Source organism: Ricinus communis, chromosome 9 (genome assembly GCF_019578655.1).
Source record: "Ricinus communis isolate WT05 ecotype wild-type chromosome 9, ASM1957865v1, whole genome shotgun sequence".
Classification (NCBI taxonomy): domain Eukaryota; kingdom Viridiplantae; phylum Streptophyta; class Magnoliopsida; order Malpighiales; family Euphorbiaceae; genus Ricinus; species Ricinus communis.
The window spans coordinates 3,104,440-3,127,633 of NC_063264.1; the positions used below are offsets into that span (position 1 = coordinate 3,104,440).

The following is a 23,194-nucleotide window of genomic DNA, read 5'->3' on the forward strand; positions in this document are numbered from 1 at the left end:
ATTGCCATTTAAAATTCGTGTCGTTTTATTATAGTTACCAGGCACAGACCTGAACTTCACCTAATGAGAAGGGACTTACACAGGACAGCCAGGATTTTGATGCCTCGCACGCCCCTGGAATAAATGCCGCACTGCCCTTCAACACTACCAGCCAACCACCGGCGCAGATTTAGCCAGTTCATTCCTCTATGTACTGTTCTTTGGTCTACTTTATGCATATTCAGAATAAAGCAATATCCATTTAAAGTTGTTAACTATAAAGTAAGATATTATATTAATGATAAATATAAAGCATTCCACATGAAATTTTTAATTGTTTTTATAAACTAATAATTTATTAATTAATTAGTATCTCGCTTAATCAAATATTGTTTTAATTTTAAAACTATTAATCCGTTGAGAAAAATAAAAGCATAATTTTGCTTAAATATTAAAGAGAATTGATAAATTACATATATCTCAAATTTAATTAGCAGGAGAAGCGCATGGACCACAATTATATAAATATCCTCCAAAATATTTGTCCATGACCAAAAGTGTCGAATAAAAAACAGCCATAAACTTTGTATACACAAAGAGCCAAAGACAAAACACATTAAAAGAGCGTAACAAGCAATACAAAAAATCACCCACTATTACACGCTTGCTTCCACAATCACACAAACCGTCAACTTCCCTACTCTATAATAATGCTTAAAAGAATTTGTTAACAAAACATTCTCTAATTTAACAGTAATGGAGTATGTATTACTGCATAAATATTATTATATTTGTAATAATCTTCAACTGAAGTAATATAGGTATTTGATGACGGATATTATTTATTAATTTGTTAATTTTTTAAACGAATTTAATAATAAATCTTTCACATTGCTAATACAGTATAAATATATATATATATAAATGATTTTGGTGTTAATTGTGGTGTATAGCCAGGTCTGGACATAAAGAAAAAACTACTAGAGCTGCTGTCACCGGACTTAGAATCTTCTTGTATATGAATGACAATCTCTATAGACCCACCACCACATATACTACGAAACAAAACTCAACAGTAGTCGTAAAGAATAACATGGAGAATTTCGCAGTAACAAGGAAGACAGGAGAAAGATATTCCCATTTCTTGAAATGAAATAGAGTCAAGAAACAGCAAAAACAGGAAGAGGCCAATAAGAAAACTCCCGCAAGATTTCTTATTGCTACGGTGCAAAAGTATCTTAAATTATTATTTTTTAAATGGCAAGTAAGAAAAGGATTATCTTTTCTGGTGTTGGCCTGAGGGGAAAAATCCCGATTAAAGCATCAGTAACCATTAAGGTATAATAATGTTATCCTTAATCCGTGTGTATTTATATTATTAACAAAGAAGACAAATTACTGGTCCGTGTTTCGCAAGCCCATGGCATCACCAGAGAGTGTAGATGCGTCGTTGTCGGTTTTGGAACTTTTGGGTTTTACAGCTTGTGGTGAGATGGAGAAAGAAATTAAGAAATAAAGAAGAGAAAGAAGAGAGAGAGAGTGAAACAGAGATGTTGTTTTGTCAGGTTTTGTCTTTTAGGTTGGTGAAACCTTGTGATATCCTTGCCTCGTTGTCTCTGAGTAGTTGGCCATTAACTTGTCCTTTATTTTTTTTGATGGACTAACCGAGGTACTTACTTCCCTTCCCTTCTTTTACTTTCTTGCATATAATTTCTTCACTATCACAAATAATAATTTCTGTTATTGTTTTTCTTTTTAGCTAATTTTCTTTGCCTTTATTAATATTGTGGCAGTCACCTATTTTTCTTTCCTCCTTTCTTTCTTCACTTATTTCTCTCTTATCTAAAGAAACATTTAGTTAAGGATAGAAAACTAGGAATGAATGGTCTTCCAGATCTTGAGCCAGATTCTTGCGACTTTGTTGAAGTTGATCCTACTGGGAGATATGGAAGAGTAAAATTCATAGCCACTTTCTTGCATTCTTTCATTATTTATGAATAAATATTAGACTTTGTTTTTGAGTCTTTTTATGTTTTCTTGTTTTTGCAGTACAATGAAATTCTTGGCAAAGGAGCTTCAAAGACAGTGTATGCACTCTCTCTTTTTTGACCTTTTTGTCCAAACCCTTCTCATGTTGCAACCAATATAAACTTTTCTTGTGGATTCCCATTTAAATGTTCTTACTTTGTCGAATGTGGTGCATTTTTTTATTATTTGTTGTTGCCAGTTATAAAGCCTTTGATGAGTATGAAGGAATTGAGGTGGCATGGAATCAAGTGAAGCTTTATGATTTCCTTCAATGTCCTGAAGATCTTGAAAGACTCTACTGCGAAATTCACTTACTCAAGACCTTAAAACATGAAAACATCATGAAATTCTACACTTCCTGGGTTGATACAGCTAACAGGAACATCAACTTTGTCACCGAGATGTTCACTTCTGGTACTCTTAGACAGTAAGCATTAGTACAATTCTCAAAAGCTTCGGTCTTTTATCTTTTTGGTTGGTCTGCTTATCCGGGTTATTGAATTCTCGATGTTGGTGATGTCCTTTTCTGTTAGGTATAGGTTAAAACACAGAAGAGTAAATATTAGAGCTGTGAAGCATTGGTGTAGACAGATATTGAAGGGTCTTCTCTATCTCCATAGTCATAACCCCCCTGTAATTCATAGAGATCTCAAGTGTGATAACATTTTTGTTAATGGCAACCAAGGAGAAGTCAAAATTGGTGATCTTGGTCTTGCTGCAATCCTTAAGAAATCCTATGCTGCTCGTTGTGTTGGTAAGTAACAGCTCAAGAAATCTCATATTTTCTCCAACAGTCTTGCCAATTATCAAATCGAAGTTGAATGCTTATACTGAGCTTTTTCAATGGAGTAGACAATACATTTATTCTTTTGCTCTTTTTGTTCTTTATTTTATTTAGGAACTCCAGAGTTCATGGCTCCGGAGGTCTACGAAGAGGAATACAATGAACTAGTTGACATATATGCTTTTGGGATGTGTGTATTGGAGATGGTCACTTCTGAATATCCATACAGTGAATGCAACCACCCTGCTCAGATATACAAGAAAGTTGTATCTGTAGGAACTAAAATCTCTTACCTTTATGTTTCAGATTGAATTTTTTAATTAGAACCCCTTTTCACAAATTGCATTTTGGATACAGGGGAAAAAACCAGAAGCACTATACAAAGTAGAGGATCCTGAGGTGCGGCAATTTGTTGAGAAATGTCTAGCAACTGTGTCCAGAAGACTCTCTGCTAGAGAACTTCTGGATGACCCTTTTCTTCAAATTGATGATTATGGATATGATTTGAGGTCATTAGAATACCAAGGGGACTCAAATGAAATGGGTGCTCTAGTAAGACAACCTTTCTACGGAATTAATCATACTAACGGCTCTTTGTTCAGTAGTTATGCACACTATCTTGGTTATGACCTTGAGAATGAGCTACCATACCATCCAGTTGGGTTTGAACCAAGTGAGATTGATCTCTTCTCTTGTCAAGAAGATGAGCATTTGGAAAATGTTGATATCACAATCCAAGGCAGGAGGAAAGGGAATGATTGCATCTTCTTAAGGCTCAGAATTGCAGACGAAGAAGGTTAGTAAAGTTTTAACCTTTATAGTTCACTACAGTGCTTTAGCATAGATATTAATCTCATAATTCAGCGTAGAGACCATATCAAGTACTTGATTCCTCTAACGCAGGTTGCATCCGAAACATCTACTTCCCATTTGACATTGAGACTGATACTGCATTGAGTGTTGCAGCTGAAATGGTTTCTGAGCTTGGTATGACTGACCAAGATGTGTTGAAGATAACAGATATGATTGATGGTGAAATTGCCTCCTTGGTACCTGAGTGGAAAAGGAGACATGGGAAAGAGGAAAGTCCACATGAAGCAAATGATACTTTCTGTCAGAATTGTGCTCCAGTGGATTACCTATTAGATCATGTATCATCAAATAATTCAGGTGTCAAGAACTTGCATGTTCTCGAGTGTTCTAAGCATGGATGCGCTAATATCCATGGAAGATTTGAGGAGATAACATACCAAGTTGAAGGGCCAGAAAAATGTGCCACCATGGATTGTGTGCCGGTTTCATCAAGCCAATCCAATGGCATAAGTTTTACTGATATCTGGGCTCAGCGAGAAGCACCAGATTTAAGTTCACAAGGATCAAAAGACGTCCATTGTGATGAGAGACACAATTCAGTGGACCAGTCAGTCACTGAAAAGGAAGAGAGGATCATAAATATGGTTAGTGTTTGTGAATCCAAAAGAAGAAATTCTGTTTGTTCAAGTCCTTCAACAGCTTGTGCTCATTGGGATGATTATGAGAATGAAATTAGGCAAGAACTGAGGTGGCTTAAAGCAAAATATCAGATGCAGTTAAGGGAGCTCAGAGACCAACAATTGCAAACTCTGATCCTCGATCCTAGTTCAAATAAGTTGGGGTACAAGAAAGATAATGGAGTTTCTCTTCCTTCAATTTTGCCTAAAGTAAAGAGGGACAAATATAAACCTATCCTAGAATCTCTTCCCTCAGGGAAGCAATTTAATACAGATATCTCTACTGATGCTGACAAGAATTGTGGCAACTCAGAATACCAAAATTTTGAGGCAATCAACAAGGGATGCAGCCCTGAGCAAATGGTAACTGCCAAGAATTTCTATACAGGAGCATTGCTTCCGTATCCTCTTCATAGGGCAACTTCCCTTCCTGTCGATGCTCTTGATGTTTAACGACTGCACAGTTTTTTACTCACTTCACCAAGTATGCACTATACCCTCATATCATCAATAGGCTGTTACTCCATATTGATAGGAAAGAGAAAGGGGCTACTGAACTAGCCGTACAAGCAGAGATATAGTTTTTACAGCTTTTACAGTTTTCTCCGTGTACATTAGTAACAATTAACATCAAAGTAATCAAGTCTCAAATTCCGTCTCTCATTTTCTAGAATAAGAGAAATTCTCATATGTTCCTGTCATTATATTTGGTATGTCAATCATGGCTGCAGAGCAGAAAGCCTTTTGGATAAGCAAACAAAAAATACCAGCTTGCTCATGTCATCTTGTGTATTATGGTTGTATTCTCCTCTTTTATCCTGGAAAAGTTGGGTAAAAACGCACAAATGCATGCGTCGTATCAATTACAAAAGTAAGCACTTTCTCCACACAACTCTTCCGATCCCAACTTCTCTGCCTCACTTTTTTACAAAGTAATCTCTAAAAGCACTAGCAATTCGTTGAACAAAGAAACCCTTACAATCAAAAAGCAGAATGGTCCCCAGCTTATTTTTCTTTTTATGGGATTTTTGTGATTCAACTAGTATATATCATAAAACTAACAGCCTGTTTGCCATGTGAGTTTCTGCGTAACCAAGTTGACCACTTGAGCTAGATATTTGAACAAAGGGTATGGGGCTGATGCAATAAACATACGGCATTGTCACTATACCCATATAGGCTGTGGTGTGCCTGCTATGCGGCTTCCAAGAAACTTGTGGGCTACTTACCACATAAAGGTCTAGACTATATCACTTAACATGGCAAAAGAATAAAGATACCATAAAATTTGGCATGGCAAAAGGGAAAGGAATAGGAAGTGGGGTGGGAGAGGAATGAGAAGTGGGGTGACAATGTATTACTATTATAACCAAAACTAATCTCAAATTAGTGATAAAGCTAACCAATCATAATGACCAACGTCTAAAGTATGATGGGTTAATTAATGGAAAGAATAGGGTGGAGTTCACTCTTTCTATGTTCATGAATTATGCATTACACAATTTGGCAGTAATCCCTTTACTAAACTCTGGTTACATTAACTGATTTTTTGTTTTATTTAAATTTTTCAGGACACTTCTTATCCTCACACTGTAAAAATGCTAAGCTCTATCAATATTGGTAGATGGCGGCAAGAAAACTCAAACTTAACGTTTGAGACCATTCCTTAATTAGGAGTTATTACCTCATTTAATATTGATAATGACAAAATTTGAAAAACAATTTCCATATTCTCTTGTCACACACTTTTAGAAAAATTTGCTAAAACGAACGAAATAGGGTTATCCGCTTCCTACCTCTTAATTATTCACTAATATAAGACTATGGATTACCACTCAGTTTTGGGAACTTTAGGTCTAAATCATGGCTGCCTTGTAGACATTAATTAAATGGCAGAAAAGTAATCCAACCCGTAGATATAGATTCCTTTTTTATACTCTTTCCTTCACTTATACTTCTGAAGAGTCATTGACAAGTAAATCCTACTATTACCATTAAACAAACTGCAGATTTCATTACTGTAATTGATACAGAAAATGCATATGACAAAATAGTAAATTACTTTGGCACCATATTCTTGTTAGAATATTCTATTCAGAATCTTAAGCGAGATTGTCAAATTCAATTAAAGGAGACGTACAGTATAAAGTCCAAGCGTATTACTACCCTTAATCTTTGGCACTATGGTCGACCTTTCTTTATGAATTGATTATCCTTTTCATGGCTGGCTTAATCTGACCTACTCAGCTACAATCAATATGCCTAATTATCTAGCTATATAAAACAATCCAAAATAAGGCCTTATAATTGCTGCCGGCCCCCTTTGATAATAAGGCAAACTTTGGTTCAAACTAAAGGATAAAATGATTAATTAAGCTGCAAATATACGGGAACTAGATTACATGATGCATACAAGATTCGAATTTATGATCATCTTACCAGAAGAAAAAGTTCTATCTTAATTAAGAACAGTAATCAGCATTCTTTCTCATTAAGCTGACATGGCCAATCTTACAGGAGTAATAAATTTTGGAGCAGAAAAATGATTTCAAGATGCATTTATAGGCTTCAAGAGTGGGTATTTTCCTTCCAATTCTTGCTGTGACAAAGTATCATTCTCATGCTGTGGAGTCCATAGCACCTCTACAGCCTATTGGAAAAATGAAATGATTAGATCAATGGAAAATTTAAATGCTTAATGACTTTTAATTCTCCTCATTGAGCCTATAACATTGATCTAATAATTCATAAATTATGCATTTTTTCTCTCTAAAAAGAATGTAAGATGAGGGTAGTTTTAAGATTAATTCTTAGGTGAGCCTAGTTCATTATATATATAGAGAGAGATATAAATTTATGGGTTCTAGGCTTAAATTTAAGTCTGAATTCTTTTTAAAATTCTATAATTACGGGCAAATTAGGTTCATCTAAAATTTTCTATTTGTTATAACAGTTCCTTATATTGTTGTTGAAAAAGAATATTGAAAAAGAAAATTGATCTCCTTAGGTTCTTAATTACCAGAATTTGGTTAATATCAATTGCAATAAAAAATTTCAGTGCTTCCTTTATGTCATCAATGGTGTTCATGGTAGGAGGTGCATTGTATCCACATTTAGTAGCCACCAAGATTGTAACCTGCGAATGAACCCAAGGAAGAAGAGAGATAACAGAAAGGCAGGAAGATTCAGAATTTGACCTAAAAGGAAGAAAGATGCAAGTAATAAGAAAGATGAAAATACACAGTTGAATTGAAACATTTCTCAACTTACACTTAAAGTCTAATTCAAACAGTAAGAATGTTTGCTTTAGGAATAAGAGGTGTCAGAGTCCTCTCCTCTTTATTAGATGAATTTTCGCCCTTACATGGAGTGTAATAATAATAATAATAATAATAATAAAGAAGCCAAAGTAGAGATTACCACTATGTAATCTTTGTCGGGTTCCCGAGGTTGAGGGTCAACATGCCTATGGCTTCTTACACTGTTAAAATTAACAAGTGATTCTATGTCAAATTTCTTATGCTCTTCCTTTGAGACTTGTTTAAATTTCTCTATCACGTCTTGATTGCTCCACCTCTTCTCCACCTGTCCCACGAAAAGATTGTCATCCAACACAAGATATCTATTATGTCGAAAGTGTGCCAATAATAATGCAAAAAGAAAAAAGGAAAGAAAAGAGTTCAAAGTATTATTAATAATAATGGCATGTATAAAAGGGAAGAAAACAGTATCATGCTATTTATTATCACCACATTTCAATTAGATATTATGATTTGATATTTGACAGCATTTTGATGATACTAAGATGAACTGAAATACCATGTCAAGTCGCATTCCAGTCCTAGTCAATAATTTCTCTCAAATTATAGTTTGGTCTTACGTTGGAGAATATACATTTTGTATAGAATATAAATTCTTATAATTTGGTTGGCATCTGAACAAATATCCATTTAAATAAAATGACTTACAGATGAATATGCAGAGATAAAGTGTTGTGAATGTCTGAGCAATGCATTGGTGGTTTCTGCAATCAAAACCCATGAAAAGGAAAGTTTATATTAGTCAATTTGCAGAAATCTGTATGCTTCCTGGCTTGAGATTAAGGCGATCGATAATTATTTTGGTTGATCCATTGAACAGAATTGTGCGGAGCAATAGAACAAGAAGTCCAACCTATCAATATGTGGTGCCATCCCTCTACTGAAGATGTATCTGTGGCTGTGGCAGTAAGATTTATTTGTCTTTGCAGTGAAGGACGAGGCTCTCCTGTCAACCCAACCTGTGAGAATTAGGGATATTGGAAGCATTGAAATTGCATGGAATCTATGAAAATGCGAGGACTTGGGGTAGCTAATACAGTGAATGTACTCTTATTCTCAACCGTAAAAATAGATTCTTCAAAATTGGCTCTCTTGTGAAGTTTGCCTATAATTGATAGTCAAGTTTTTCTTATCAATAAACTAACTTCATGATTCATAACTAAATTGCACCGAAACATAAACAAAAAAAAAAAAAAAATACAATAAGACACTATAATATTAGTTGATAATTACAAATAATTAATTAATATATTAATTAATTAATTAATATAATCTATCTAATTAATATAATCACTTTGATAATTTATCTATTTTTGTCCGTTTCAAAATATAATCTATTCTCTTTTTTCAATTATTAATTTAATAAGTAATTATTAAATATATTCTTTATTAATTAACATATGTATCATCCATAATTAATAGATGAATTGGATGGAGAGATATTCAAATTTTACTAAAATAAAATGAAATAATGGATAAATTTGTAAGTCTATTATTTAAATTATTATGCATTGCATTAAAAATATTAATAAGAGTATTATAGAAAAAGTGTCAAAATTTAATAGCATTGAGTAAAAAATAATTTATTTTCTTCATTTTTGTGCAAAACCAAAATAGGATGGAGAGAGTAATTGATATTTTATAGATTTTAAGAAAAGCAATTGTATATATATTCAACAAAAGAATAATGTAATATATAGAGAAATCTTTGATATAAAATATTAAAAATTAAGTGTTAATATAATAAAAATAACTATACAACAAAAAAATGAGAATCATTAAAAAATAAGAAAATTAAAAAATCTTCTCAAACTAGAAAATTTAATTAAATAGAAAAGATTTATTTGATTCTTTTTAAAAAAAACTAAAAGGATAATATTAAAGAACACATGTCTAACAGTTTTTAAAGTACTTTAGAGTCTGTTTAGTTCAGTTGATCAATACAGTTGGTTGCTGGTGGTTGATAACTGATGATTGATAAATTAAATCGTTTAGTAAAATTTTATTAGCAGTTATTTTTAGTATGTTAAATGACTATTGAGAGTATAATTTATTATTAAATATATTTTATTTTATTTTATTATATTATGTTCAATAATATAAATTAATAAAAATAACTTATAACAATTAAAAATATTATGGTTAATCTTCTTTGACTCAATTGTATTTATTATAAAAATTATTTATAAAAATTATTTTAAAAGTAAAAATTTAAATTTAAATTCTAATAACAAAAATTTCTAATTTTAAATAACATAATTATAAATATCATAATTATTTAACTATTAAGAATAATTTTAAAATAATAATAATTTATTATAAAAATATAAATAATTAATTATATAAGATCAATTTAAAAGAAGTTATTATTAATAAATTTTAATAAAAATAATAGTGTCTAAACAAATATAAAAACTAAATAAGCTATCAACTGATAAAAGAAAATCTTTGAAATAGAGCTGATATAATCAATAACATTTGAGATTAAATCAGTTATCAAGTGTTGTTTCTTAAGTAAAAAATAGCTATAAGTTGCATCAAACCTATCCAAACACTATTTTAGCGTGAATAATGTATTTCACACGCGTATTTGAAATTTGTGTGCAACCCACTGTGAGGTATATGCTAAATTTGGCATATGTTTGAAAAATAAAATTGAGAATGGTGATTATTTTGATATTAAACATAAAAGAGAAAAAAATTAACTCTATATGTATAATACCTGGAGTATGAGAATAGTTCTTTTGCCAATGCAAGCAATCATAGAGGCCCCGAATAATAATCCCACTAAAACCATTACTACGATAATAACAGTTTCATTTTCACTACTTGCACCATCAGAAATGGCAGAGCCACCCCCAGAACCACCACCACCGGCAGAGCCTCCAGCTGAACCACCGGATGCAGCAAATGATTTGTGGGCATGGGACAATAAGAGAACTAATACAAGAGTACTCATGACAAAAGGTTCCCCTGCATAGTGTCTAAAGGCCATTAAAGTTTATAGCTATAGCATATGTGCTTTGAAGAAGATCACAAAACTGGAGGTAATATATGTTCACTGCTTGCTGCCATGGCTACCTTAAATATTATAGTCATATCTTGTATGGGGGCATCTTTCAGAAATTGTAAATTTAATGGCTAAAGGCATTAGATTAATGAATTTTTACTTCTCTACGCATCATTTGATAATTTAAAAAAAGAAGAAACAAGGAAAAATAATTTGCATGTTGAGAAAATGACAAATTCTTGTAACTATTTTATTAGTTAAATGAGACTTCATCGTTCATACTGGAAATTTCATAGAATTTAGAATGATGGTGATGGATGATGTTATATATTTATGCTTGAATCTTGACAGGATAGAATTGATCACATCCGACAAAATCATTATCATTTATATGTTATGATGAAGAGTATTGCGATGCGAATTTTGTTTCCAAGTTTAAAAGAAGAAGAAGCTGCAAAGGATTTTCTGTTGGAATTTTCCCAGTGATCAAACAGAAACGACATTGCGTCCTTTTCAGGTTGAGCTTACAATAATGTGATCTCACATTTTTTCTTTTTTCAACAGCCAATTTCCATTGCTAAACAAGGCCTGCGTATCTGCAATGACACACATCTGAGCAGGAAACCATCAAGATGAATTTATAGGCATCAAGGATTGATAATTTTCTAGCAACTCTTGCTGTGACGAAGTACCGTTCTCATTCTATGGACTCCAGAGTGCATCTACAGCCTATTGGTAGATAAAATTATATTAGTTAATGAAAATATTCAAATTATGTTTAAAGATTTAATTAGGCCAGGAGTCGTAATGATTTCATTAATAATGCAGTCCTGCCAACGGAAGGGGAAAAGAAGGTCGCCATGTGAACCTAAGAAGCCCTCCTAATTTAGGTGGGCAATAGGTTAAGCAATTTGATAGAGATTATTAGGTTCAAGCTGCACTAGTTTTCCAGATTTATTATTGAAAAATTATAAAATAAAATAAAAGTGTAGTTAGGTCCTTAATTACCAGAATTTCACTGATATTAATGGCATTCAACGATTCCAGGGTTTCCTTAATCTCATCGGTGCTTCTAACGACAGGAACTTTTTGTCGACCTTCAGCTGATATCAAGATCGTAACCTGTAAATGAGCAAGCGGAAGAAAAAAGAGAGAATAGAAGTCAATGCTCAAAAATTTGAACTAAATGATAGAGAGAGTATATACTTAAAAAGAATATGGAAATGGATAATCATGAATTTATGTATTTTCGATTGCACCAAGAACATTATCAGGTTTCTCTTTTCCAAGCTTTTTCCAAAAAGCATGCATATTACAAAAAAAAATAAAAATAAATATATATATAATTATGAGTCTTTAGGTTTTCTTGTCTAATTAAAGATTTTGTAAGCATTCTATTTGAGTAAAATAGCATTTAAGTATCTCTCATGAAGTACAAAAGGTTAGAAATTCAGAGCTTGGAAAATTGCATCCTTTGAAACTTTTTGGTGTAAAAGCAAAAAGAATTGTAGGAAACTAAAGGAAGCTGCTTAGTTCACCACAATGAAGTAATCTTTGCCGACTTGGCGATCTTTAGAAATGACTTCTCTATGTCTTGTAGTATTGTTAACATTGACAAGTGATTTCTATGTCGAATTTCTGATGCTCTTTCTGCATACAAATGCATATGTTCTGTTCTGCTTATTCTAGTCCATGCAGAAAATCAGCTCATATAATCTCATCTAAGGCCCATTTTCATGCAATAGATAATAATTCAATTAATTGACTAACTATTATATGTGGGTAATAATTTTACAATTATATATACGTTGTTCTGTTAACTAATTAACATATAGAAGTGGAAAAATGACTTACATTTGAATTAGTTTTTTTTTTTTTTTTTTAAAATTATATCACTAACCACAAATCAGTAGCCAAAGTTGAATGAACAGAGATAGCCACAATGGCAGTGATGATGATCTGGCAGATCTTGGAAGAGGCCATGACAGCAATATATATATATATTATTAATGAGATTCTGATGTGCTAAACTTGGCATGTTCATTGCTACATATCTGAAAGACTTAATGAGGTAATGAGCCTGTGCACGTGCGTAGATAAGATTATTACATTTGATATAATAGGTGATCTTACATTTTCTTTCTCCTAAAAGCCAATGTGCATTGCTAAACAATGTCTGTAAATCTCCAATACCGCCCCCTCTATCAAGATATATTTATGGGCATCAAGGATTGGTAATTTACTAGCAATTTCAGCTATGAAAAAGCATCCTTCTCATTCTGTGGATTCCAGTGTACCTCTACAGCCTATTGATGATTAAAATTATATTAGATAATGGAAAGATTCAAATCATGCCTAAACATTTCAATTAGGGGTTTTTGCCGAAAGATAGAATTTCATTGCTAAAAGAGCAGATACATCAGATTCAGATAATAGTAGCCAACCACAATAATCGTGCTTGACTATTAATGAAAACACCTGAACTGATAAGGGCTTTCTTAGCCAACAGATTGGCTGCCCAATTATAGCATCTGGGAACATACACAAAAGAAACTGATGCAAAACTATGCAGCATTGTCATGTATAACTGCCTGAACGGATATCGCTTCAACTGACAACCTTTCTTGCCAAATAACATAGCTTCAAGCAACACAGGATTGCAAATAGTATTAACCTGCCTAGCTACAGAATAGCCAGCTGCTCCAGATGAACTTCTGCCTACTGCTGCTATATACTGCCCCTCTACCCAATTTCCTGCACACTGCTCCATCAAAATTACCTTTGATCGTACCTTGAGTTGGAGCTATCCAGACCTTCTCCAACCTCAGTCGCACTAAGCTTATTAGGAATGAAACAATGGTGATTGATTGAAAATATAAATAAAAAGTGGCTACATGGACCTAAGAAATTCTCCTGAGTTTAGGTGCAATGCTTAAAGGCCATTATAGATACACCATATACGCTTTGATGAAGATTATATGTAAGTGGCAATATATACGTTAGGTTCTTTCAAAGGGTTCTCAATCAGTGTTTTAAGGCATTAGATTGATGGAATTTTAGTTCTACATTTTTCTTTTTATCATTGTGACAAAAACAAAGTGAAGAAATGAGCTTCTTCGAAATTTACAAGAGACTTCATCCTGGAAATTTCATAGAGCAATGCTGATGGAGATTCTTATAATTAGATGTTGAGTTTTACTTAAAGAGAAGTTAGACTTAATAAATTAATGCATTAGTTTATGCTTGGAAGTGTATTTTTCTTTTTCTTGGTGAGATTGGTAAGGTTTAAATAGCTGAAAACTACAGCAAAATTATGACGTGAGATGCTGAAATCTTTGAAAAGACAGATTAACATGACAGTAGCTGTCATTTGTATATAAGACTCAAAATCAATCATTCATCTACTCCGTAAATTAGTTACCTTTGCTGCGAGCGTCTAGTGTCAATTGTCAAACAATAGCTTAGTTAATCGAACTGGCTATGTGGAGGAGTACACATTAACAGTATACATGCAAGTGGATCCTATACAAGAAAATGGAATGAAGTTCTTAAGATATCTTCCTAAACGGGCCATAAATTTCCTTTCAAAAGTAAAAATATCATTTCTATTCTTGTCTACTTTAGGCGGAGAGCATTGCCAATAAATCAAATAGGTCTCAGGAGTGGGTAATCTTCAAGCAATTCTTCCTCTGACAAAGTATCAGTCTCATCCTGTGGAGTCCAGAGCACCTCAACAGCCTGCAGAGGAAAAAGACAAATTTTCTTTTTGGACAAAAGAGAAAAAGAAGCCGAATATATATAGTATTGCATACAAGTACAAGACGTGAATAGTTGGAAGCTCAAGAGTTTAAAAACTATCATACCATCAGTTTCTCAGAAGCAAAACTCAAACTTCGCAAGACTTCTTCTAAGTCATCAATGCTTCTAATGACAGGAATTTTATACGAACCTTTACCAGCAATGAGGACTGTCACCTGCACAAATAAGGATGTAAACGTAAATCTAAAACAAAAAGATAGCAAGACAAGAAGAATTGTGTCCTTCAGAACTGTTTTAATCTAAGATTCTTCCTTGTACTATGGGTGCATGATGACTGTGGTACTAACTAAATTAACAACTAAAACTCCATTCATACTAAAAGAATCTCTAAGCCTCTTGGATACTCAATAATCAATTTCGAAGCTATTCTATAAAAGCATTTAAAATGCACATGCATTCCAAGAATTTACAGAATTATAAAAGGTGATTGATACTTCCAGCTGAAAACGGTGAAAAGGAACATAGATACTTATTCGAAAGGAAAATAATTATCGAGGAGAATTTCTAAATACCAAAGCAGATGAGTTTACCACAAGGAAATTTCTTCCAAGTTTGCTTGCTTTAGGAATAACTGCTCGTTGCCTCCTGATACTGTTGACATTAACTAGAGATTCCACATCAATTTTCTCCCTTTCTTCCATTGAGAGCTGTCTAAAGTTTTTTTCTAGACTTTCAGCATCCCCATGCTTATTAACCTGTGATAACAATTGTTGAGCACATTATTTATGTGCTCATTTTGTAGTCTTTTCTACAGAATCACTGTCAGTCCAAGGAGATAATTTTGATTAATCAATTGCAGGTAATATCAATGTCCTTACAAGTAAAAAGTTTCAAGTCGAAAGAGATTATTATGTCTAACAAACTCCCAAATCTGGAAACCATGGATAAACTATACTGTCTAGTTATGGGAGTTTGTTAGACATAATTTATTCTACTGGATGGGAAAGAGGAATTAATCAGATGGAGATTGCAGAAGAATGGAGCATTTACCATTTCTAGTACCTAGAGAGCAATCATGCAAGAATCAGATTCAGGTTCCTTGGTATGAATTGAGTTGAATGTCTCTCAGGTGCCCAGATACAGTTTCATAGTTTAATTGGCTTTGAAAGGGAGGTGATACACTAAAGATAGGCTGCTTAAGAGGAGATTGCTTAATGCAGCAGAATGTGACTTCTGCCACAGAAATGCAGAATCTACTAGTCATTTATTCTTTAACTGCAGGTTTTGAAGAACTGTTTGGTCTCGAGTTTTGTTGGCATGTAGTATTAAATAGAGCTCCTTTAATCTGGAAAGAAGAGATTGGCTTGTTTCCTAGAAAAGTCAGGGAGAAGTCTTGCAGTCCAGAATCAAAAGAATTGCCTTTTGTGCAAAAGTTTATTACTTGTGGCAGGCCAGAAATGAGTTAATTTTCCAGCAAGTATTTTTGATCTAGTTAGGGATGTAACTTGGCTTAAATCTGTTCACAGCAGGGATGCAATTGTACAAAGTAGAGTGTCATTAGATAGGTGGTGTATAATTCTTTGTTGTCATAACCTGCTGGTTATGTGTTCTCAGATGGCCAGTTGTTTCTGGTTTATTTTCTTGTATTTTTGTATTTGTTCTCATAACAACCTACTGGTTATGTACTACAAGGCAGTTTATGCAATAAAATTATCTTTTTAGCTTAGATCAAAGAATATATAAATTAAAAACAAAAAGGACAGGGAACAAAAGTACATCTGACAAATAAATAAAGTGTTGGGAGCTGTAGGTCCTATTCATTGCATAAACACAAGTAACTTTCTTCTTTCCTAGGCATTATAATAGTACAAGAAAAAACTGATTTCTGGTGACTATATTGCAACTAAAGTATCACAATTTTGATACTAAGATAAGCTTCAGTTTAGCAATGAAAGAAGATAAATTTCACTCACACGTGAATAACCAGAGATGAAGTAATGCTGATGTCGGAGCAGAGCTGATGCCGTTTCTGCACCATAATGAAAAAGCAGAAAACATAAAATATTTTGGCAATAATAAAATGACTATTACATCTTTCTCCTGTGAATTAGATAGTAAAGACTAAAGAGTATGAATGATAGATTAAATCAATTGGTTCATAATTACAATAATCCAAACCAGTTCAAAGACTTTATAATTCTGATAATGCTTGAAGGCCGAAATTAACTGACCATTTAGTATGAGTTTCCATCCCTCTGATGATGAAGTGTCTGTAGTTTTGGCAATTTCATTGAGCTCTTTTTGAAGTGAACTAGCCTGGCCTGTTAATCCAACCTGCAAACACGGGAGAAGTGATACGATAAAGCAACAAAGCAAAAGGAACAGAAAAACAAGAGGATCGAAATCAAGTAACAGAATCAAAATCTATGAGCAAACTGAATCCAGTAACGCCAGAAGCATTAGAGTGGTTCTTCTTGTATTAATGTAAGTCAATAACTACACACATCACAACAGTAGCTATATACTTCACGCCATATGATCTCTCTCTATAATTTGCATACAACAAAAGTATAGGATACACCATAAAGGGTCATACAGTAATGCAGATTAGTGACTGAAATTATTTACTTTCTGATAAATTGGGCTCCAACTAGATTCAAATTCCAGACCTCACAGCCAGCACAATAACACTAAGCTAAAGCTAGTTGGAATAACATAGAACTTATAGGAGTTTGGAACTGGAATGAAAGACAATATATGCAGTGAAAAGGACCCATCTGAAACAACTGGAGTTACCTATTATATATATATTTTTTGCCAGCAGAGCATTGGGTTGTCAGGATTCAAGAACTAAACATATTATCAAACAGAAACGCCAGTATTATGATTAAGAACAATAACAACACTAAAAGAATGAATTAGAGTACCATACCTGAATCATTATAACACTGCTTTCATATTTTCTTTTTGCACCAAAAAGACGAAGCCAAAAAAAGACTCCTAAAATACCAAAAAATATAATAACAGGGGTCCACGCAAAAATACCATCATCTTCACTCGATGATGATGAACTGTACCCTCTACTCCCATGATGGTCATGATAATGATAATGATGAGGGTCTTGATAATCAGAAGATGATGATGATGATTGGTCAGAGAAAGAGAAAGAATCGCCGCCCATTCTGCCACCCGAAGCAGCAAAAGTTGCGCCCAGAAGAAGGGAAAGAGATGATAATGACATAGTAATTGTAAGAATCACTTTTGTTGATGATCCCGTATTGAAATTCATTTCCTGAATCTTGATTGTTCGGGTTGGGTTGCAAATGCGGAGAAAAGGAAGGATATTATTATAATTATTATGGTTGAGGTAGCCAGGGACCTGAACGAAAGGCTCGAAACTTAGCGCAGTGGGTTACTCTTCTCCATTCTTAAATTACATTTTTTTGGCGCTTTCGGGGAACGCAACGAGTTTCTGTTAGTTAAATGGTCAACACTCGGATCAATCGATGGCTTCGATTTTATAAACAGACTAATGGTAGAAGGCACTCAGTAATATTGAATTTATTTATTAAATATAAATTTTTATAAATTATTTTAGAAAGATTAATCAAGATTACATGTATAAATAAAATAATATAGAAGTACATATTTCATATTTCTTTTGGTAAGGGAAGTACATATTTTTAATTCTTCTACATCTTATAGACATACTAGTCAACCGCCCTATATTTATATTTATATTTATATTTATATTTTATATTTATAAAAAGACATTTCTAAATAAATAATAAAAATATAATGATCTATATTATTAAATTTTATAATTTTTTTTTCTTAAAAGTATTAAATTCTAGATAGATTAAACTAATAATTAATAAAATAATAATAAATATATATACCACAGTTAATAGAATAATAATATATTTATACGAATGTTTTATATTTTAGTATTAAATAAATGACAAATATTTCGTTCTTTTAAAACTAATGAATATATTTCAATCATTTTAATAAATTTTATTCATTATGCGACGAATATATTTGAAGAGAATTAAAATTTATAACATATTATATTTTCAATTTAAGATTTTCTTTTCCTTTTTTTCTTTTGCAACCATAATTTATTCTAAATCAATAACTTCATCAAAATTGCACTAAAGCCAAATTTATTTAATTTATTATTCAACTCAAAATTGCTAATACAACAAAAAAATAAAATTTCTTAGGTAATTTAAATTATAAGAGGAAGGAAAAAAGGCATTTGGAAGTGTTCATCCTTTCTACCTAGGGTATTGAGTTCTCAACAGTTCATAATAATAAGCTGTCAAACAATGGCTTAGACAATCATCTTAGAACTGGAAGGATATATACTAACGGTATGCTAGAATGCAAGTGGATCCTATGCAATAAATGGAATGAAGTTCTTAAGATATGTTCCTAAATGTAACACTAATTTCCTGTCAAAAGTAAAAGCATCATTTCAATTCTTGTCTACTTCAGAACAGAGAGCATTGCCAATAAATCAAATAGGTCTCAGGAGTGGGTAATCTTCAAGCAATTCCTCCTCTGACAAAGTATCAGCCTCATCCTGTGGAGTCCAGAGCACCTCAACAGCCTACAGAGGAAAAAAAGTTTGATTTATATAGTAATAGATACAAGTAGAACAATTTAGTTGGAAGTTCAAGAGTTGAAAGATATTAATTATATTATACCAGCAGTTCTTCAGAAGCAAAATTCAGACTTCGTAAAACTTTTTTCAAGTCATCAATGCTTCTAATGGCAGGAACTTTATGCAAACCTTTCGCAGCTATGAGAACTGTCACCTATATATATAAATAAGGATGTAAACATCAAATTGAAGCGAACAAAATAAACAAATAGAAAGACAAGAAACTGTGTCCTTAAGAATTGTTTTAATTTAGCAGTCTTCCTTGTGTATTTTATATAGGTGCATCATGGTTGTTACACCGAGTTCTATATATATATAAAGAGTCCACGACACGGTTTTTCAAAACCCTGATTGCAAGAAAGTACAGGACTAGAGAAGATAATTGACCGTTCCACTTGGATTTGTTGACAATGGTGAAAAAGGAAATTAGATACTTTTTTTAAGGGAATATAATCATTGACAAATGCCACTGCAGATGACTTTACCACAAGGAAATCTTTGCGAAGTTTGCTAGCTTTAGGAATAACTGCTCTTTGCCTCCTGACATTGTTGATATTGACCAGAGACTCCATGTCAATTTTCTCTCTTTCTTCCGCTGAGAGCCGTCTAAAGTTCTTTTCTATAATTTCAGCATCCCCGTGCTTATTCACCTGTGATTAAAATCGTTAGGCACATTAGAATATTTGCTCATTTTGTAGCTTTTTCACAGGACTATATCATCAGTCCAAGGAGGTAACTTTTTTGACTAATTAATTGCAGGTGATATCAATTCTTATGAAAAACAAGTTTCAAGTCGAAGGAGATTATTATGTCTAACAAACTCCCACAATCTGGAGACCAAGGATGATCATACTCTCCAGATTTGGGAGTTTGTTAGACATAATTTATTCTGCAGGATAAGAAAGAGGATGTAACCAGATGGAGATTGCAGAAGAATGGAGCACTTGCAAATTACAATTTCTAGCACCTGGAAGGTTATACACTAAAGATGCCCAGACATAGTTTCTAGGATGGTTGGCTTTGAGAGGATGGTTATACACTAAAGATAGGCTGCTTAAAAGGAGATTGCTGAATGCAGCAGATATGACTGTTGTCATAGCAATTCAGAAACTATTAGTCCTTTATTCTTTAGCTCCAGCTTTTCAACAGCTGTTTGGTGTGGAGTTTTGTGGGCATGTGGTATTAGTAGAGCTCCTTATTCTTGAGAAAAGAGATTGGCTAGTTTTCTGAAAAAAAAAGCCAAGGGAAGTTGTTGCCATCAAGAATCAGATGGACAGCCTTATACTGCAAAAGTTTATTACTAGTGGGAGGCCAGGAATGGATTAATTTTCCACCGAAAAATCAATTCCTTCTGTTAGATTAGTGTTTTGATCTAGTTAGGAATGTGGCTTAAATTTGTTCATAGTAGGGATGCAAGCGCACAAGGTACAGTGTTATTAATCAGATGGTATATAATTCTTGGTTGTTATAACTTGATGGCTACGTGTTGTCGGATAGCTGATTGTTTCTGTTTTTTTTTTTTTTTTGTTTTTTTGTATTTCATCTCATAACCTGCAGCTGTAACTTCCATTCATTGCTTAAAGACAAGTAACCTTTTCTTCTTTCAGTCATTATTATAATAGTAGGAAAAAAACTGGAAATCTGATATGATTATATTGGCATCACAATTTTGACATTAAGAGAAGCTTCAGTTTAATTATCAAAGTATATAAATTTCACTTACAGATGAATAACCAGAGATGATGTACTGCCGGTGTCGGAGCAGAGCTGATGCGGTTTCTGCACCATAATGGAAAATCAGAAAACATCAAATATTTTGGCAACAATAAAATGACTACTGCATGTTTCACTTGTGAAATAGCTAGTAAAGAGTACGAAGAATAGATTAAATGAATTGGTTAATAATTGCAATAAATTGAACCGGTTCCAAGATAATACAACTCTGATAATGCCTAAAGCCCAAACTAACCAACCTGCCAGTATGAGTTTCCATCCCTCTGATGAAGATGTGTCTGTAGTTTTGGCAATTTCATTGAGCTCTTTCTGAAGTGACGTAGCCTTGCCCGTCAATCCGATCTGTAAACAAGGAAAAAGTGATACAATAAAGCAACAGGGGAAAGAAAGGAGTGTAAAAAACAGAGGATACAAATCAAGAGTTATAATTAATTCTATGAACAAACCAATACAATACTCAGAAGAAAAATCACAATGCCAGAACAATTAGAGTGATTCTTCCCGTACTAACGCGAAGTCAATAACAACATATAACAGAAGCTATATACTCCACAGTCATGTAAAAAGTAATCTTTCTCTATAGTTTGCATGCATAATAAAGGTTAGGATACACAATAATGGAGAGTAGTTTCCTTTTTCTTTTTCTGAGATTGATAAATTGGTTCCCCAACTAGGTTTGCACTCGACTCAGTATCATTCGTTGGGATAATAGAACTAAGAGTTTGGTACTGGAGCGACAGATAATTCATGCAATTAACAGAGCCATGAATGATCAAGAATCAAGACTACCGTACCTGAACCATTATAACACTGCCTTTATTTTTCTTAGCACTGAGATGGCCAAACCAAAAGAGAATCGCCAAAACACCGCAAATTATGATGACAAAGGTCCATTTACTCATCTGAAATTCCGATGATGGTGACGAACTGTACCCTCTACTCCGATGATAGTGATGGTGATGATAATTTGAAGATGACGAACGATAAGGAGAAGAAGAAGATGATGATCGCTTAGACTTGGAGAAAGAATTACCGCCCATTCTGCCACCAGAAGCAGCAAACGTTGTGCACAGAAGAAGAAAAAGTGAAAATAATAACAGAGTAATTACAAGAATTGCTTTTCTTGATGAACCCATGTCGAAAGCTATAATCTTTTTCTGCGACTTCTTGAATCTTAATATAAGAGCTGTTATTTTTCCTTCTTCGTTTTTAATATGTAGTAGACGTAGGGAGGTTGAAACTTAGCGCGATAGGTTTCTCTTTGGCGCTTCCAGGAACATCCCGGTTAGTCAATTGGTCAACGCTCGAAACAAAGATCAAATCGGGACTAATCGGACGGCTTCGAGTTCTTATGGGAAGTATCCATCTAACCTACTTATTGCATCATTCTATCAGTAACCGCAAACATTATAAATTTTTTTCTCATCAGGAGTGAAAGACGCGGATTACATTCAGAAACAAAATAAGATAAAAAAAGAATTAAGTAGTTTACCGATTGAATTTATTTAAAACTCTAATATATAAGTTTGTTCAAAATAAAATAAAATAATTTTATTTTAAACACCATTAATTTAATTTATATTTTAAAGTGATTGATATCTAATTGAATTCTTTTATAATTTTATTTTCATTACATATTATAAATAAAATTGTATAATTGTGGAAGTAATCATTATTTTATGAAAATTATATTTTTAATATTTTTTTATTATTAAGAATAATTCTATTATTAGAGTAAACTTCTAATTTTGTAAGCTAAGTTATATTACTTAATTGCTATATAAAACAGATTTGTTAATTTATATTTTAGCGCTCTTAGTACTAAAATAGTTATAATATTTCATATAATTTAAAATATTTAATAAGTTTTTCAGAAGTGTCGTCTGTAAAATATAAAACCGAAACAACTTAAAATGACAAAAAACAGTATGAAATTATAAATTATGGCTATTTTAGATTGGGTTATTCAGAGAAGCGAGGAAGGCATACATGTGAATTGTTCTGCAGGAAGTTGGAATTGTGTGGAAGGAGAGGTGTCAGTGTTCGTAAGGGTGAATGGATCCAGCATGCGGGTACATGAATGAGTCCAAAACTCATTCAAACATGGATTATGGTAAGCAGCTTAGGCTCTTCATTACTTAGGCGTAACATTCCACATTTGATGAAATTGGAATAATGCTGCAACAAAGTCATGCTACAATGGGCCTTGCCAATTCGAATACAGTCGTTATCATCTATCATTCTTCTTAAACGAAGCAATCATGCGGAGCATCGTCACCTTTTAATAAACATAATAATTATACATTATTATACTACTTATCTGCTATAAATAAATAAAAAGAATATATATATATATATATATATTATTTTTCAAAATTAAAAATTCTAGATTATTAGAAAGTTAATTTTTTAATTAATATA

General features: G+C 32.9%; 4 protein-coding genes across 6 annotated transcripts; 1 reads left to right on the forward strand and 3 right to left on the reverse strand.

The window, feature by feature from the left end:
* The first annotated feature begins 973 nt into the window (after nt 1–973).
* On the forward strand, nt 974–4,944 carry LOC8280932 (probable serine/threonine-protein kinase WNK9). 3 transcript variants are annotated; one of them, XM_002517101.4, is made up of 8 exons: nt 974–1,648; nt 1,828–1,932; nt 2,029–2,066; nt 2,207–2,434; nt 2,541–2,761; nt 2,906–3,063; nt 3,149–3,587; nt 3,695–4,944. In XM_002517101.4, the coding sequence occupies exons 2-8, from the start codon at nt 1,858–1,860 to the stop codon at nt 4,732–4,734; spliced, it is 2,199 nt and encodes a 732-aa protein (XP_002517147.1). In that variant the 5' UTR covers nt 974–1,648; nt 1,828–1,857; the 3' UTR covers nt 4,735–4,944. The 3 variants fall into 3 exon arrangements, with proteins under 3 accessions (XP_002517147.1, XP_048235397.1, XP_025012743.1); XM_048379440.1 differs by having other exon boundaries at nt 974–1,932; XM_025156975.2 differs by lacking the exons at nt 974–1,648; nt 1,828–1,932; nt 2,029–2,066 and having other exon boundaries at nt 2,284–2,421.
* A 1,730-nt stretch (nt 4,945–6,674) lies between these two features.
* LOC125371146 lies at nt 6,675–10,810 on the reverse strand. The gene is made up of 6 exons (XM_048379566.1): nt 10,324–10,810; nt 8,455–8,560; nt 8,250–8,305; nt 7,702–7,866; nt 7,301–7,417; nt 6,675–6,931 (listed from the first exon to the last, which is right to left on the reverse strand). Exons 1-6 carry the CDS (start codon nt 10,594–10,596, stop codon nt 6,830–6,832), a joined length of 819 nt encoding a protein of 272 aa, XP_048235523.1. The 5' UTR covers nt 10,597–10,810; the 3' UTR covers nt 6,675–6,829.
* Nucleotides 10,811–13,980: 3,170 nt separating this feature from the next.
* On the reverse strand, nt 13,981–17,852 carry LOC8280927. The gene is made up of 6 exons (XM_015717971.3): nt 17,303–17,852; nt 16,602–16,704; nt 16,344–16,399; nt 14,961–15,125; nt 14,475–14,585; nt 13,981–14,349 (listed from the first exon to the last, which is right to left on the reverse strand). Exons 1-6 carry the CDS (start codon nt 17,657–17,659, stop codon nt 14,257–14,259), a joined length of 885 nt encoding a protein of 294 aa, XP_015573457.1. The 5' UTR covers nt 17,660–17,852; the 3' UTR covers nt 13,981–14,256.
* Nucleotides 17,853–18,509: 657 nt separating this feature from the next.
* LOC8280926 lies at nt 18,510–22,150 on the reverse strand. The gene is made up of 6 exons (XM_002517095.4): nt 21,568–22,150; nt 21,013–21,115; nt 20,763–20,818; nt 19,525–19,689; nt 19,083–19,193; nt 18,510–18,985 (listed from the first exon to the last, which is right to left on the reverse strand). The coding sequence occupies exons 1-6, from the start codon at nt 21,907–21,909 to the stop codon at nt 18,893–18,895; spliced, it is 870 nt and encodes a 289-aa protein (XP_002517141.1). The 5' UTR covers nt 21,910–22,150; the 3' UTR covers nt 18,510–18,892.
* Nucleotides 22,151–23,194: the final 1,044 nt, after the last annotated feature.

Excerpts from the sequence above, each read along its gene's own strand:
- LOC8280926 (XM_002517095.4), bottom strand. The coding sequence starts at position 21,909 with ATGGGTTCATCAAGAAAAGCAATTCTTGTAATTACTCTGTTATTATTT. Across the intron at positions 20,819-21,012 it reads ATGGAAACTCATACTGGCAG|AAACCGCATCAGCTCTGCTC; the intron begins GTTGGTTAGTTT and ends ATTATGGTGCAG. Across the intron at positions 18,986-19,082 it reads TTGCTTCTGAAGAACTGCTG|GCTGTTGAGGTGCTCTGGAC; the intron begins GTATAATATAAT and ends TTTCCTCTGTAG.
- LOC8280927 (XM_015717971.3), bottom strand. The coding sequence starts at position 17,659 with ATGAATTTCAATACGGGATCATCAACAAAAGTGATTCTTACAATTACT. Across the intron at positions 16,705-17,302 it reads GCAGTGTTATAATGATTCAG|GTTGGATTAACAGGCCAGGC; the intron begins GTATGGTACTCT and ends CCGTGTTTGCAG. Across the intron at positions 15,126-16,343 it reads TCATCTCTGGTTATTCACGT|GTTAATAAGCATGGGGATGC; the intron begins GTGAGTGAAATT and ends TTGTTATCACAG.
- LOC8280932 (XM_048379440.1), top strand. The coding sequence starts at position 1,858 with ATGAATGGTCTTCCAGATCTTGAGCCAGATTCTTGCGACTTTGTTGAA. Across the intron at positions 2,067-2,206 it reads AAAGGAGCTTCAAAGACAGT|TTATAAAGCCTTTGATGAGT; the intron begins GTATGCACTCTC and ends TGTTGTTGCCAG. Across the intron at positions 2,762-2,905 it reads CTATGCTGCTCGTTGTGTTG|GAACTCCAGAGTTCATGGCT; the intron begins GTAAGTAACAGC and ends TATTTTATTTAG.
- LOC125371146 (XM_048379566.1), bottom strand. The coding sequence starts at position 10,596 with ATGGCCTTTAGACACTATGCAGGGGAACCTTTTGTCATGAGTACTCTT. Across the intron at positions 8,306-8,454 it reads ATGGCACCACATATTGATAG|AAACCACCAATGCATTGCTC; the intron begins GTTGGACTTCTT and ends TTTTGATTGCAG. Across the intron at positions 7,418-7,701 it reads CCGACAAAGATTACATAGTG|GTTACAATCTTGGTGGCTAC; the intron begins GTAATCTCTACT and ends GTTCATTCGCAG.